General features: G+C 36.0%; 1 protein-coding gene across 1 annotated transcript; it reads right to left on the bottom strand.

Annotated features, from left to right (window-relative positions):
* Positions 1 to 2,581: 2,581 nt before the first annotated feature.
* Positions 2,582 to 13,963, bottom strand: LOC140242616 (CD63 antigen-like). The gene is made up of 7 exons (XM_072322368.1): positions 13,743 to 13,963; positions 10,056 to 10,247; positions 8,817 to 8,891; positions 6,749 to 6,847; positions 5,673 to 5,834; positions 4,121 to 4,204; positions 2,582 to 3,447 (listed from the first exon to the last, which is right to left on the bottom strand). Exons 1-7 carry the CDS (start codon positions 13,806 to 13,808, stop codon positions 3,379 to 3,381), a joined length of 747 nt encoding a protein of 248 aa, XP_072178469.1. The 5' UTR covers positions 13,809 to 13,963; the 3' UTR covers positions 2,582 to 3,378.
* Between the last annotated feature and the right edge of the window lie 4,383 nt (positions 13,964 to 18,346).

Genomic DNA, 18,346 nt, shown 5'->3' with positions numbered 1-18,346 from the left:
TCTACATATTTTGCAGTCTAATGTAAATCATTTAACGTCAATAGTGTTCAAAGTTAATCTATTTCATTAAGTTTTTAAATTCTTCCTCCCCTAATTTTGAGACAGTTGCTTGTCGTTTAGTATCTTCATGCCTTTCTGTTAATGCTCTTTGTGTGTAATCTTGTTTCAGTTTATTTGGCTTTGTTGTTAACTGCTTGTTAACATACAGCTGATATTTTCCTTTAAAGCATCAAATTTTCTTCCTCTCATTAATCGTGTGAATTTACTTTACATTTAATTGTGTGAACAATTTACTGTGTCTGTCTATTTTTCATAGCACAGAATCTTGTTATCATTCATAGGATGTATCGTTTTATCAGTCCTCAGCCAAGAGTTGTCTATATAGATAGCACTGTTCACACAAAAAGGCTAAAATCCGTCGTCACATGGTGGAACCCATGTTTGATTGTCATATTGATTGTAAAATTCGCTGGTAGTGGCATTTTTAAAGTATTTCTAAAAAGATACAATATCAGGCATGTCAGGTATGAAAATTGGTGCTAGATGAAACGTTTCAGCAATGCCTGTCCACTGGGGGCTATCCATGCATGATTGGATGTACAATATTTAAATAACATGTATATGCATGGTTAGGATTATTCGAGATATCTTTAGTACTTCAACTTAACATCCTGAGGAATAGAGGGACTCGATCTCAACGGCACTGGACTCGATGTTATTGCGCCCCCTATGTGCGTTGATAGAAGAAAAGTAATGCGGCCTAACTCTGGTGCACCTACTTGCACAGTTCACTTTGACTAGTTAATTATATATTTAATAATTTAGTTAATTATATGATATACTCACTGGATGGATCATTGATTCTATCCAAGATCAAGTGTTTATAGATGTACAAACTTCATTGTTACAGTAATAGTTTACATCGTGTGATTTTTGCGAACCGGAGAAAGTTCAAAGATTCAAGGAATATTTACCAGGAATTGATTTAGACACACATCTTATTTTCAACACTTGTTTAAGGCTAAATCGCCAGCATTTTTTTTTTTTTAGTTCATTCAGCCGTTTTGCTTCTGTTTCGACTCTGTTGTTACCAAAATGAAATTTGTAGATTAATAACTAATTGTATTGCATCTGTTTTGCTTTTTTTTTTTGCGTATATTCGATTTTTTTTTATATCCGTTTTTCGCAGTTTACTGTTTATGTCAAATGGTAGTCTTCATTTTATTGCGTACAAACTGGGCAGATGGAAACAATGTGGTAGATCTGTATGCAGCAATCTGCCTTTTAAGGTTCTGCTCTGAACTTATCTTGTCCTGAAGAGTTTTATTGCAAAATGAGTTAAGCGTTATTTTTAAAAATTTGGGGTAAGTCCATCATCAGATAGAACAAAATTAAACCTTTCCAGTTGTACCTCACTCGTGGTATATAACAAGGAATAATCCAGAAATTATGACAAAAAATATTTTGTATTTGATTATTATTTTCTTGTTTTTTAGCAGCTTTAATCACAAATATTTCAACTTAACATGAATGGAGTTAGCTCGTTTTGCGATAATTTTATTCTAGTGTTCTTTGATGTAAAATTAAAGTTCAATTATAACACCATGAATTTACAACAGTATCCATTGACTACAATGTACATGAAAGCAAAAAAAAGATGCTCTTTCTCAGAAGTGTTGAATTAATTCATCACGATTTTATTCTGTTTCAAATCTTTTATACACTTTACAAGAATTGAAAATTTATAGGAATAGGCCCAAGTTAAAGATTGTGTCTATCCCGCACAGTTCAAAATAATCAAATAACATCAACCAACACTGATCATAAAGAAAATGAAAGACGTAACAAAATATATTCGCGCATTCGATATTCTTTTCTCATCGCACTTCCTTTGACAGAAATAGTACAACAGTATAATGTATATGTACACACATCAATATAAGGAATATATCGCGGGATATGCCTTGTCGAAATACGCACAGCAGGCGTAAAAGTGGGATATCATACATAACTATCAGTGTGTGAGACTTCATTGTGTCATGAAATACGAACATACACTCTATTGCCGTAAATAGTGATTCTGAAATGATGTGGATTATCATTCTATGATTTACAGAAGAAAAAAAATCGATAAAAATTAATCATCATTTCTTATCTGGCAGATAGATGATGATAAAACAGATAAAATCGAGAATCTTCTTCTCTCATATTACTGTCATATTGTTAGGGAAATCTTAGGGGATTAACACCTCTCCAAACTCGCAGAATGTACAGATAGATTATATTTTATACCACACACTTCATGAAAAGATGTCGATGAATGGTTTGATAAATGTACAGCTGCGGTTCATTTTCTACAAAAGATAGATATCTCGTATATAGGCATACATGCTCTCAATAAGCAACAAAACAAGAGGTGCGCGGTGCTATTATCCTCTTTCAAATAGGTGAGACTGATATATGACAGTAATTTCACAGTGAAATGTGCTCGTTAAAATGAACGTCATTGTCATTAATATGATCAATCTCCACCAACGAATGAAAAATTTGATTTCAATAACCTCCTCGTTTTTTTTTAAAAATTAGGTTTTGTCGTGTTTTATTAATAGTACTGTCTATATCCACAAATCTATGTCGACCTATACATGAAAATGAAGACCTACCTATAACTTGCAGTCAGAAATTTACCCAGTACTTACACTGCAAAGCAATCTATAACGTTCCTTTAATTGTACTGTGAAATTTTTCTCATGCAGCGGGTGTTTACGTGTGGAACGCTTGTGAAAAGATAGATACAGACACATTTCAAAAACAGCCCAGCTCACCCAAAACACCACTTCAGAAACATATACTATAATATCTTCGTGTTTTCTTTATTCTCTTCCATCAGACTATCTCTGCCTTCTAGCTGCCTATTGGAAGATATCCAAATCAGTGTTCGTCTTGGTCCTTTCATTCAAAACGTTTTCTTTCTCATCTGTTTATTACACAGAGCCTAAAGCAATATGTTCATGTATATTTTCGCAGTTTTGTACTCTCTTTATCAAAGTTCTGCCTTTCTTTCCGTGGGAATGAAGTTTACAACAAATCATCAAGCAGTACTTTCGATGAATATATTTGTCCATAAATTAAGAAAATACATACGTATACAATTTATAATTTTTGGAAAGAGCGGCATTTTTTTTTTCTTGGCGGGATAATGCTGGCTCTCTTGGAAAATCGTTGTATGCCAAACTTAATTCTAGGAAAACATAGGGGGAAGTCGGCGTCACTGCTGATCTTTCTTTCTCCTAGGATAACCTGACGTAAAACTTCTTACTAATTGCTATTGCAAGTTGAATCTTTATCTTAAAACAACCGCTCTGAACTTTGACTTGTTCATGCGAATTTGTCGTAGTCCTCATCCAGTCCTTTGATGACACAGCACGCAAACACCATGGCCAGAACCTAAAATGATAATTATAACAATGAAAAAAAAAACCGTCAAAGGCATATTTGGTCGACCTTACAGTTATTATTTCAACATCTGCAGTGTAATTACAAAATGAAGCAAACATCTGCTTACAAACGTCTTTTGTGGTGGCTTTCTCATTTTGATAATCTGCTATATATTAATTCAGATTGTGTTATGTTTCAATTCTCTTCTCACTGATAACGAATAGGTGTATTTTTTATCTTTTTTAACAATAACTACATTCACATTGCATATTACAAAACACGTATAATACACTACCATACAGTCAGACGTATTACATGATTTCGGCCAAAGAACGTAGTCAGTCAACCCCATAATAAAAATAATGTACTGGTATCTAATCGTTCATTTCTTTGTAGTCTACTAATCAGCAGATAAGCAGATTAGCAGTAAGTTTTTCCGAAAATGTTACATGACAGAGTTAAAAAAAATAAATATCATACTATCGTGTGTCCGCTTTGTGCTTATAGAGCATATCAATGATACATTTATTTCTAGTTACATGATAATAACAAATCCTCAATCGTTGGTTCTGTCCCGAAAAAACAAATTTGAATCAAATTATAGTCGCTCCTATACCTCAGTCTCTTGCAGTAGGTACACAAAAATTGATAATGATAAACCAAAAACCAAAACAATCCTCACCTCAAACAATATCAAACCAATGGCAGCCGCAGCAATGATTACATAATGGTCCTTCACTTCCTCATAGCTGGCGTCAACACATCCCTACAAAACAAAAACAGAAACAATATTAATTCTTCTTAACATTTCGAAATGACACTCAAATTGCATGATATCAGTTTTGATGTATATATATGTGTAAGTCAGTTGTATTAGAAACATCCTATTATATCTTTATAACTTTTTTTTAATGCAAAAATAAAAGGAAATATCACTATTTTTCTCATTAAACAATAACTGTAGACGGTTTAGTCGAGAAACATTTTTATTATAACTATTGCTCACATTTTGTGTATTTACGAATACTTAATCACTATTTTCTACTGCAATTCTCACATTGGTTGTTTCTATCCCTAACTCACATTTCACAACTATTTGGAGCATTAATGCTGGGTCTTTGTTCCATCTGCAAATGATAAATTATGCCTTTGATGTTTTCCGTAGCAGGATGACCAGCGGAAGGGGTTATGGCGTGCCTTAGGACAATATTATTACACTTGGTTACGCATGAGACAAAGTTGTCCTGAGGTCTCCCCCTGGACCGGTGGATGATGTTCGTTATTCCGAAGGTTTGTTATTCGGAAACATATACAAATTTTGCATAAGAGAGGTTCATTAATCCCCCCCCCCAAAAAAAAAAAATAAATAAATAAAAAAATAAAAATAAAATAGAATAAAATAAAAAATAATGGAAAAAGGGTCCGTTTGGGAACCGTGCATTATTGGCGTTATTCTGAAAGTTGATTGTTATTCCGAAGGTTCGTAATCCCGAAAATATGAAATAAGATTCGTTAATCCGAAGATTCGTCAATTCGAACAATGTGAAGACCGTAGTGCTAACAAACCCTCGAAATTGCGAAAAAAAAACGGGGGGGGGGGGAACCGAATCGCTGAAATAACGAACTTTCGACATGATGAACCTTGGGAATAAGGAACTGTAACCGTGCCGACTACGATTGCGTATTATACAGTTTAACTGATAAACTAATCTATACATGCGTTCTCACATGCATACATGCATAATCCCACAATTAAGATGGCTCAAACCGCATTGGGAACCGTTCAAGTGGCCTCTTACAAGAAAGCTGATAAGATTTCTATCCCTTCCCCGGGGGTCATCCCACAAGACCGACACCCACGAGTCATACAGCCCACGAGTTCGACACTAGGGAAATAAAGCCCATGAGTTCGACACCAAGTAAAACAGTCCACCGTGTCCACGAGTTTATTGTGTCGGTCTCGTTGGCCTTGTCAGCGAAATGTAGAACCCATGGGCTGTATGACTCGTGAGCTGTATAACTCGTGGGCTGTATGATTCGTGAGCTGTATGACTCGTGGGCTTTATCACTCGTGGGTGTCGGTCTCGGGACTTGCACCCTCCCCCCAAAAAACTTGGTTTTCTAAACTTCTTATTATTGTATTCAAACATATAGTAAGCACGTGTGCTCAATGGAAACCCTTTATTTTTTTTAAAGATATAATTAAAGGTGAGAGTCACGCTATTTAAACTTACCTCACTCCAAACAAGATTTGGGTCGACTGGTTTACCCTTTGGCCCTGCCGTGCACGCGGTCACGTTGACGCCAGTTTTGCAACAGCTTTCTGGTACAGAACCTTCAGTGAAGTACTGAGCATGTTCGTAGTCCGAGTAGTTTGTGGCTCCGCAGCAGTCAAACTATAGGGAAATAATAATGGACAAGAACGTCATATATCACAGTGCGCAGTGATTGCCAACTACATGTATATATTCACCTTACACACAGGTAACGTAAAGCACAATGTGATGATGATGATGATGATACTAAATCAGTCATCTGTCGGGATTCTCATTGCATTCTTCCTGCAACTGTCTCTGTCTTCTATTCTCCCGTCTCCACTTGTGCAACTTCAACTTTCAACACTGTAAAAAATCGGTGTTAGATTTAACACCATGGGTGTTAAATCTAACACCGATCAAACTTCAATAGAGGACCACACCCACAGGTGTTGAAAATGTATTGTGACGGTGTTAAAAAGTGTTCGCCTGGCACTTCGTGGAATTAATTTGACACTGTGGCTGGTGATATTTTTGACACTGCGCTAGAATTAATTCAATAATGACACCGCATGGTGTTGATTTTATATTGGTGGTGTTAATTTCAATGGTATAACACCCGTCCAGCTTCAATAGAGGACCACACCAACTGGTGTCACTGTGGTGTGTAATGTGTTTACACATTTTTTTTCCTTCAAAAATCAAGTACTTTATCGGAAAATTCTTTATCGTCTTGTTGAAGTTCAAAATTAACAAGAAGTGCAGCAACTGTGAAACTATTCAAAAAACAATTTTAGATTTTGAAATGACACCCGGAGGTGTTAATCTAACACCATGAATGAGCACCGGAAATTTAACACCAGCTCGGTGTTTCATATTTAACACCGGACTTTTTGCAGTGAACTCTCTGCTGCCCCTCAATCATCACGGCCTTGCTTTAAAAAGCAAAAACCTGTCTATCTGTAAGCAGACTTTTAGCATGTGTAGATGAAACAAGCTCAACAAAATGCACCTAAAAACTTAAAGAAGAATGCTGCACAGAGAATGATACTTACTGCCTTCTGCCAGTCGTCTACGACATTAGTAGATCCGTCAGCATTGCCGTAGTCATTTTCAATAGTGTCGGTCATACCTCTGAGCATGCTACTTTTGATCTGGATAGAGCACACATAGTGAGTAATGTAATGAAACATAATATATTAGTTAGATTTTCATTGCTGTAAACAGGCACATAATATATTTGTATCAAATACCATCACAAAATGACAATGACTTTAACCTTATGATGTTAAGAGCATAGCTGCCTAGATTATCACAGTACAATCTAAAAATATGTGCAAGCTGGCTTTCGATCCAGTTAGTAAACAAAGAGGAACAGCGCAACAGAAGTTTCATCAAATAAAGGAAATCTTAATATCTATTAGTACTAACACACAAATCTTCAATGAATTTCTTCTCAGTTTACATGATAAAAAGAAAAATTAAATATTTCCCATCAAATCTGTGTATCATTTTGGCAATAAGGGTGCAATGATGAGTTTTAGGTAGAAAGGGTTGTACCTTTATATACTGAATTATTAGCCCCTAAATAATGATGGTGATGATGATGATTATGTTGATGGTAATGATGATGATGATGATGATGATGATGATGATGATGATAATAATAATAATAATAATAATAATAATAATAATAATAATAATGATAATAATAGTAATAATAATAATAATAATAATAACAATGATAATAAATAATAGTAATAATTATTATTATTATTCAATGTTAAACGAGTGCGAACCCTCCAAAAAGCAACAATCTTCAGAAAAGTAGGCCTACTAGTCTAAGACTCAAGGCTGGAACTTGACGTGATGTTGATCTCCAAGAAGCATCTTGTGATGATACAGATAATAATAATAATAATAATGATAATAATAATAATAATAATAATAATAATAATAATAATAATAATAATAATAATAATAATAATAATAATATGATTGCTCCTGTATTTCGTGAACAAATTTACTTGACGTCACCATTCCCCGGCTAATCCAATATTACTATTTGGTTAAAATTTTATGCAAAGTTCTGAACTCTTTAACTTTCTTTACTTACTTGTCTATTTTTCATAAAACGTCTGATATACTGTTCATCTGATTGAGCTCAGCTCACCAAAGTAAACCTGAACATGCTGCGGAATTACGCGTTAACCCCTTCAGTGTCAGAGACTTTGAACATATTGGCCCGAGTTCACGAAGGTGGTACAATCTTTGTCCATAGTTTAAACCATGGACAAAGATTGTACTACCTTCTTGAATTCGGGCTAATGTGTTCAACGCTGTGGGGTTTTATCTGTGCCAATTGGCACCCACATGCAGCACTCACAGCATTACGAGTATGGCTCTGAACCTTCGAACAAAAGGTCATGAATTCGATTCCTACCCAATGCTGAAATCATTTTGACAAGGTGTCCCTTTGGGTATTCCTCTTGACCCAGATGTGAATATGAGCACATTACAAGGATAATAACTGGGACTGCGAAATGATGGTAAGAAAAAGATTTTGCCGCTCTCGAGAGGGATGTGCTGTGCATTCCACGAAATGAACTGGATGGTTACTTTCAGTTTCCTTTGTTTGTTTCCATTGTACTTCACGATGCATTACACCATTATGATAATCCTTGATAATACAATAGACGACTTAAATACGCGATAGCTGTTTTTCTTGTCCGCATGAACTGGAGACATCTTGATAATCAAAATGGAAACGTTGTGAACATGTAAAACCTTTTAGGGGAGAGAGCAATACATGGATATCGAATAACATTCACATTTAATAAAATAAGGGGCGACAGGGGCGGATCCAGGAATAATTCCTTCAAAGGGAGGCGCCTTTGCAATATTGAAGGGGGCGCCCGCACCCCCCTTGATTCCGTAAAGAGGAGGCGCCTTTGCAGAATCAAGGGGAGCGTACGCACCCCCTCCCCCATTTTTTTCTTTTTATTTCTTTTGTTTCAACCAAAGATAAAGAGGGGGCGCGCGCCCGATGCACCCCCTCCGGATCCGCCACTGAGGTGATACACATTTTGTTTCAATGATCGAGAAATGTATAGGCCTACTCACGTCATCACTGTAGACGAAACCAAGGATTCCTCCAACAAACTGCCCCAGGATAATCAGCAACATGAAGACGAAGTACTGAGGAAAGAAATAATGATTGAAACACCATTTATGAACAGATAATAATATGATTATTTGTATGTTGTCTCAGACCAAAGAGCAAAAGTTTTCAGAAACAAAGTATTGTGGTCTTTTCATACCATTTTTTTTCCTAGCTGAGTTTGTTGTTTTTACTGCACGGTTTTTATTAAATTACATTTTGACTCCATTTAATTCAACTTTTATAATTCATTCATCCTTTTCTTTAACTCACATATCCAAACACACACAAACACACACAAACACACACACACGCACACACACACACACACACACACACACACATATATATATCATTCGATTCCTACCCGGGTCTATACTTTCGACACGCAGACCATTAAATTCAATTTCGTTAAGAGAAATCAAATACCTTACCTTATGAAAAGACATACTTGAAGGCGAAAAATCAACAACAGGAATGTAGTATTTATTGTGTGTACTAACCCTTCTTCTAACATGTCGAATGGTGTAAATAAAGTGTAAATGATCATTTCCTATAGTTTTGTCTTATGTTTTAGTTAATCCTCTGGGTGTCATGATTACCTGCTCGAATAGGCTTGTGCGTGACATTGTGCACATTTGATTCTTGGCACAGAAATGGTTAATTTGTACAATATTGTTGTAGGGTAGCGTATATACAGTATGTTCCCCCGCTCCCCCCCCCCTAAAAAAAAATACAATCAAATTCTCACTTTGATAATACCCAAAATTATTAAACTGTCTAAATGCTACTGTACTTCAGGGTCTTAAAACATAACATCTTAGCTCTATTTATTCAGAAAACCCCGTTCAATTTGGTTAAGCGGTCACAGAGAAATGTGGAATGTTGGAAAGCATATCATGAGTCTGATTTCAAGTTTAGCACTTTGATGCTTTTGTGTGTGAACACAATAGACAGAACTTGGAGGGAAGAGATTCTTGACATCCTCTGCAAAATTCCTCATTTCTCTTTGACCACTGAAGCAAATCGAATGGGGTTTTCTGTAAGATGTGGGCAATGAGTTATAGTTTCATACCCTGAATTTGTATTTGGATTGATTTACTATTTTTACAAATATCATTGCGACGGGTCCCGTTGTATTTTTTTTATGGGGAGGGGGGGGGGGGGGGCATACGGTATATCGGTGGGCGTGGCACACTCACCAACCCCAGCAGGCACTTGGATTCCTTGATGGCGCCACAGCATCCGCAAAAACCGACGAGGAACGAGAAGCAGCCGACGCCGATAGCCACCCCGCCTACGATCCGGATGTCGTCCTCGGCGAAGAGGTCCGAGTAGTCATTGATCTTGACCATGAGGTATGACCCGCCCCCTATCAGTCCGATCCCGATTAGCTGATGGAAAACGAAAAACATGAACTTGAAAGATAAACAAAGTTAAACAGAAACATGCTCAGAGTGAAAAACGCCGACATTAGATTTCCATAGTGATCTGAACACAGTATGATAACGTGTAGCGTGAGGTCAAAAGGATATCGACTTTTGCTGTAGGCCTAGATCGACTGATTCTCCAATGACTTTCCAATATCCATCATCAGAATCTACTTGGACAAACTTGGAAGGGTATATCGTTATGCTGATTTTGTTTGCTTATACAGTATAAAATTTCTTACGGAGAAACAGAATTTCCGCAACACCTAACACGGCTCTCTCATCATACATGATAATCTTATAATATTATTATATCATACTATATTATTGTATTTTATTGTATAGTATTATGTTATTATATTACATATCATTATTTCCATATACTTACAATACTTTTCAAGCTTATCTTTTATTATGTATTATGATGAAATTTATGTGTTTAATTTCTGTGAAATTATCTATATGTTTCTGTTGGAAATGGAAAAATGAATGAATGAATGAATTTATTACTCGGATCACTGGATACAGTGTTTATTTCCAAACAGCACTGACAGTGCTCACTCTCCACTCCTTGGGAGCATTCCAGCCACTTGCCACTTTCACAAGCATATTCTTAGGCATTATTGTGGTATAGAGTTTCCATGTTTCATATTATACCCCATGACATACTGTAATATCACATTTTTATACACAGCGCTTGAAAAAAAAAAATCCCGAACGACTGAGTGCGTTATATTATGCAAAAACGAAAGATTTGTAGAGTTTTCATTTTCAATCTGTTTCTTCCACTCTTCTTGGAGACCATTCCGCTTAGCTCTCCAGTATGCCAGGAGAGCTGAGCTATGTGTGTATATGTGTGTACGTATAACAAATGCATGCATTTATGAACTTTGTGCGTAAGTATAACCTATATATGGCAGAGGCCGTGACATGCTTTGCTATCCGAGGATCATCTCTTCCCTATGGAAACCAGTCACATAGCAGTTAGTTCTATACTTTGTATCGGTCACACATTGCCCCTGAATTTACACGCACATAATATTATGATCATATCGTCATTACCTATTTTCAGCGATTGCGAAATCTTACGCGTCAGGTGACCGCCCACCGACGCTTCCTTAGGGTCTTCTTCCCCTCCCCCCCCCCCCCCCCCGTTCACTTTGAACAAGGTCAACAATAGGACGGATAAAATATGACGCGGAGCAAAGTCCGATTTTTAATCACCAGGAGAACAAAACGAACCGTTTTTACAGAGCATAGAATTCACACGCACCCACCATACCCGCAATAAATCCTCCATACGTGTTGTGCGTATCACTGGTCCACTGTCATCAATCATTTCGTACTGTTATTTAGTACAAGATGATCTTATTCTCGAGAGCTTCGCTTCTTGTACTGTATTATGTCACCTAATTCCTGCCATGTATGCGTCACCGTATTTATTTTTTTTTTTTTGACTCAAATTTAAGTCACCGACATTTCTGCAAGATGGCTTTTGAATCCGGTATACAACATGATATGTCATGAAATGAGGTTAGTATGTATAACAGCCGACGTTTCATAATTTCTTCAAACTTGCCTAAATTTCATACTTGGGAAAAGGGAAAAATCAATCACGAGCTCACAGAAATAACACCAAAAAACCAGTACCGTTTGCAAACGAAACAATGATCTTGTTTCCATGACAGTGTATAGCACCTTTGCTGAGCATGTCCTTCCAATCAATTATTTTTACGCCGTTAAGGTGCAATTTACGTACGGTCTAGTTTGATTTCCTAGTAGCCCAAACTTCTTCTTTGCTTGTCCCTTTGAATCCCTTTATTTTTGCAATTTTGTTGCTTTTTTTTTCTTTTATGTGTCAAAAAAAAAATCCTCTTATCTAAGTAGTTTAAACTGAGCCCTGTTTTAGGAAGAGTTCATGTTAATTTAGGTCTATGGCAGCCTGTGTTATAGGAAAATTTATAGTCGATTATATATTTTGATAAAAACGGGGCCATAACATGAGAAGGGATGCAGTTAAAACTTTTGTATAGTTTGAAAATTGAACATGCATATTGAATGTATTATGTAATATTGGAAATTGTTGAATACTAATTAAATATACTTAATATAATTATTAGATAGTATGAAAACATAATGCATCTAAGTATGTTATGATTCTTTACACAAACTCGAAGAAAACACACTAACAAATTATGATTCATTTTGTACAATGAGACTAACATTATCACCATTTTATGTATATTACAATGAGACAAATAACTATACTAAATGATTTCATGAAATACTAGGACAGGTGGTGCTGTACAGCGAAAACGAAACTCAGGAAAAGAGTTTCTACACATCATAAGATACCAGTGGATATGCTTATAAGAGAGAGCAATAAATGCTTTTCATCAGGAGCACCAAAACTCCTCGTGTAACTTCCATTTTGCAGTCTCGCTCTTTTGACGGACTTGCTCGCTTATCGCGCTGGTATTCTATAGCTGTCTACACAGGTCATGCCGGATTCCACCTTACACTTTGAATAGGATGACTGTCTAATGGTGGGTTTTATTTCCTAGACAATAAGCATTACGTAACAACCACGTCAGTTAGATCCAAGAGCAAAAAGGACAAAAAGATCAGCCGTTCTGGTCATGGGCCTACAGACAAATCAATTGACGTAATCTACTTCCTCGTCGAACACCAATGGGAAAGGTATAGCTCGCATACTCGTGATGCCTACATGTATAATGGACGGTTTCAGTTCCCTAATTCTAGGTATGATATACAAGTAGAGTAATGAAATTATGTGTATACATAAAGTTACAAAATTCAAACTGTGATTTAAGTATGTTAACATTATGTTCATTATGATTGTGACAAACCTAGAGAGAAAGAAATAATCAGATAGACAGAAAAACAATTATATAGATTATGCACATAACATTGCAGTTTTCTCCCACTTCTTGTATCGCTGTATAAACTTCGACATCACTATACAACTATGGCTACTTCGAAAATTTTGCATCACAGGTTTTGTGATATTGCTATAAAATGTGTTGTCAAAACTTATCACGCAGCAATTTAACGCAGCGATAAAGGACGGTTATACTGTCATTAATGTTGTTTAAAGATTTTTACACAACAGAATTTTCGTTCAAATGTTATAAGAACTGAAGGAAATCATTTGATGAGACAACAAATTCCGCCCCCAACATGTCTCGACAGCGTTTAAGGTTAACGCTGACCAACATTCATAATCCCTGAAAAAAGAGGGAAATTAATACAAAACAAAGAACAGCAAGGACACAATGTGCAGCAACTCATAAAAACTTGATTCGAATTCTGTATACACGTAAAGCGTATAACCCATGAAAACTAATTGGTTTACCACCATTCCAGGTGCAAAGGACGCCAAGTCGAGAATGGCTCAACAGATAATCGGTGGGAATGTTCGCTTTGCGAACAACTTACCCAGACACAAAAGTTGAGTAAAAACAGGAACATCTTCGCGCATTTTGCTCCACATCCGGCAACCATCTTGACTGATTATTATTTCTAATACCAGAAGAAAAATAAGAAAAAGTTAAAACTTGTTGAAAACAAACTGAAGTTCTCGTGAATGTTCAACTGCTGTTTCTGTGCAGCGTACCCTGGAATCGCCTGAACAGTGACCGGGCCACGGTTTTTATATTCCGGTTTATGTACTAACAGTGTGGTAGACGACTCCAACACGTATACAAGCAGGCCGTTCGTGCGGCTTAGTAAGCATTCGACGTCATGGGTTATATAAGGAACAAGCTACGATTGTATTGAGTAGTTTAATGTTTAACGAGTCAAATGACAGCTCAAAGTTCCTTTAGCATCGTGACTTGGAGTCACTGGCAGAGATGTGTGTGTATAGGCCTGCTAATGTGTGATAATTTAGCAGGGGCGGATCCAGGAATTCCGTAAAGAGGGGGCGTGTTTACAAAATTAAAGGGGGGCGCACGTACCCCTCCCCCATTTTTTTTTCTTTTTATTTCTTTTGTTTCAACAAAAGATAAGGGGGGCGTGCGCCGGTTGTGGTCCTCCCTGGATCCGCCCCTGTTTAGTCATATCATCAATCACTTAGTAGCACCATTATTAGCGTATAATGTCTATATCATTTTCCAGTAATTTAGTGAACAAGGGGGTGGGAGTGGATGTTGCTGCAAACGTTTGTATTGTGTACATACGTCCCTCTCCCTCTGTGTCTCTGTGTGTATTGACAAACGCATGCTATATAACAATGGTGACACATGTTCACTCTGCATACGCTCTTATATTCCAGTGAAGGAGCTCCCTCCACGATTTTTTTTTTGTAGTTCGGAGCCTTATTTCAGTAGCAAAAAGCCGTTATTATAAGGATGTATAAACGTCCAGTAGATTTATTAATCTTGTTCTGCCATTTTAGGATGGTGGTGGTGATGACGATAGTTCCTGCGCATCATTCAACTTGATGCATTTTCACTAGTATCAATCAAAAGTCACTATGTGATAACTGTTGAAAAGTGAAAATATGATTTAAGTTGAATTTAAGAAATTGAAGAGTGATGGCAGCAAAACTAAAATATTGTCATCTATTATCTATGATTATTATAATAATGACGACAAAAATACGCGATCTTTTATGGCGCTTGAATCAAGATGAATCGTTCTGACTGGCCCAGTTTCTTATCACCTCAGTGTGCTGAGGTTTATGATTTGAGATTTAACAGGTCTCTGGAGAAGACCTTTTGCCCTTTTATCGGGGAAAGAGACTAGTTTACATTCATTAAAGAAAAATGGACGATGTCCTGCATCATTTTAATTCAAATTTCAATTTATTTTCATATTTCTCAATGAAAAAAAAAACTACATCAAATATAACAAAATTAAATAATACATGATATCCAGCTAAGAGGCATAATATTACAAAATGAAATAATTCATAATATCCAGCTAGGAGGCATTATAGAATATTGCAAACATCGATCCATGAAAGTTGGAACCTGAGAATGAATGCTGAAGAAATATGATGGAACATACTTAGAAGCAAGCTTGTCGAGCGTAGGTCCCAGTTAAAATCGAGCGTAAAGATTAAGATGAGGAGCACGGGTACAACAAATTAATGACCGAAACATAGAGAAAAAATAATATAAAAATATTCAGGGATATGATAGTCTTCTCTATTGCAGGTTTGGGGGTCTGATAAGTCGGATCATGCAATTTTCATCTCAAAAACGTCCACACAAAAAGGGAATTCAGAGGATACGGATCGAAGTTTACACTCGACAAAGAAGAAATAAAGTCACTGTTTTTATGATTATATTTATGAGGTTGATGACACTTATAGCTAATATATGTATCCATATCATCATCTGCACTTTCCAAGACTGTCGCCATTGCCATAATTATAGACCATACCTTATGGTCCATATCATAATCTCATAATTACATAACTAAATGTAGGGTTCTATAATACGATGCTTTGCTTTCTAGCCGTTTCATTATGTTGATCAAGACGGCTTAAATGTGTTTGCAGCTACACCTCTAACCCCAAATATGTAAAAGCAAATAGACTTGCAAGGAATGTATGCACGGCGGATTTCGGGAAGCACTGTACGTCACATTCTACTTCGTTTGGTGTATTTACGTTCTGCCCGCTGGAGAGAACAACGGTCTAAACCCAGTCAGAGTAATACAAATGTATTTCGATATATTTCTAATTCAAAAACAAAACAAAACAAAGCAATACAACAACACACACACGCAAACAAACACATACATCTGTTTACTTTGCCTTTCCAAGTGATTTAAATTTGCATTCATAGATTAATGTGACTTGTTCAAGAAATAGCTAGTTGCTTCCTGAAATGGGGAGTGACGTGAAATCTCAAAGTGGATATTTTTCATTTCATTTTCATTTCAACAAAAATATCGATATGCAAAACATATCATGCTAATAAAAAAAGTAACATTCATTATTCTAAATATTTCAAAATAAATTAGTCGAAATCGCAACATGCACTAGAGGCTGTAAAGCAAAGATGCCTGAAATTTGCAATTTAATGGTAAAAATGAAAATGGAATTACAATATAGCTTGGAGAATATACGAGTTAGCATCCTGAACAGCAGGAGACACAGATTGTAGAAAAGTATAAAGTGACTTTCTTAAAAACCATATGAACAGAGTAACAAAAAGTATTATCAGAAATAAACTGAGGTTGATAAAGTTGTATTGTTTAGAATTTTCATGAAACCCTGACATTAAATATCGCAACCACGTTATGAACATTAGAATGAGATGAGTTGGTGCTCTGCCTCACTATAGAGATGAATATAGTTGGTTGAGATGGAGGATTCAGATTTTAACTCTTTGTGAAATAATTAGAAATCACTTATGAAATTTGAAAAAGCATACAATGGTAAGAAGATTTCGACATTTATGTTGATGAAAGTCGATTTTGAATATTTGAAATATTAAAAAACAAACTAAAACAAAGTTGTATTGATAAAAGGTGGATCCTATTCTTTATTAGAATCACTTTGTTTTTTAATATCGCAGTCATTTGAAAACTAATTTCATCAAATAAACTTTGAATTCCTCTTAGAATTGAATATCATACTCTTTCATACAACTTGTACTTCATAAGAAGTTTCTCATCTCACAAAATGTTGTAAGCCTGAAGACCAGTGCATTCAAGTCAAATTTATACTATCCCTTTAAGCTGCAAACACAACATGCTTGCAGTATCCCATGATGTTTTAAGATGAAATCGAGAACAAAAATCAAGAAGACAGAGAGAAAATCAAGAAGAAATGCAATTATTACAGAGAAGCAAAGATATCGTGCTCAATCGTTAGCTTGTTCCTTTTCTATTTCATAGTCATGTGTGCTTTGATTATTATCCAAGTCAAAAAGTAAAAATTACAACCCTGAAGTGGAATTGCGCATGTCCAAGATGCACAAAATAATCTGTCCACGTTCCCCAATCTATCTACCTATCTATTTATCTATCTATCTATCTATCTATCTATCTATCTATCTATCTATCTATCTATCTATCTATCTATCTATCTATCTATCTTTCTATCTATCTATCTATCTATCTATCTATCTATCTATCTATCTATCTATCTATCTATCTTTCTTTCTTTCTTTCTTTCTTTCTTTCTTTCTTTCTTTCTCTCTCTCTCTCTGAATCCGGAGGAAAAAATGATGTCAGTGATGCTAAAACGAAAGTTTGTTAATTATTGTTTCGCCAAATTTTGCGGTTCTGTTGTGGTAGCCATCACGATTAAATCAATAAATCATCCCATGACGAGTTGTCATTCCATATGTATGATGTCACGTGGTACGAAACACAAAGGTCGTCTCTAAATGGGCTGTGCCTTGGAGTGATTCCGTGTGATTTGTAGACTGGTATTGAAGTATAGATATGGCTGTGTGATATGGTATACAGATGTAGGCCTACCGGCACTTGACTAATGGTTAGGATCAATCTCGTGAGGCTGAGAGATAGTAGATAAGTATAGCTAGAGATAGATAGGCACATACAGGTGTAGATAGATGACAGATAAACACCGTGGATAGACATACATACATGCATACATGCATACATACATACATACATACAGACAGACAGATAGATAGGTAGAAAGGTAGATAGAGATAGATAGATAGACAGATAGACATATGGATGGATAGATAAAAATATAGATAGGTAGAAAATAGATAAGAGAAAAAATATATAGATCGATATAGAGTGAGAGATAGGTGGATAGAAATGTAGATAGATAGGCAGATATATATAATGATAGATAGATGGGTGGATATATAGATGGAGAGATAGCTCACGGTAGATAGATAGATAGATAGATAGATAGATAGATAGATAGATAGATAGATAGATAGATAGATACAAGTAGATAGGTGATAGATAAATAGATAGGTAGGTGGATAGAGATAAATTGCTTGATAGATAGATAGGTATTGATGAAGAGAGAGGGAAGGAGAGATAAAAAGCGGGGAAGGGAGAGAGGGATAGAAGAGAGAATGATGGAGGGGAACTAT

Source organism: Diadema setosum, chromosome 19 (genome assembly GCF_964275005.1).
Source record: "Diadema setosum chromosome 19, eeDiaSeto1, whole genome shotgun sequence".
Lineage (NCBI taxonomy): Eukaryota > Metazoa > Echinodermata > Echinoidea > Diadematoida > Diadematidae > Diadema > Diadema setosum.
The sequence above is the reverse complement of the archived record's forward strand: the minus strand, read 5'-3'. Positions and strand labels throughout refer to the sequence as shown.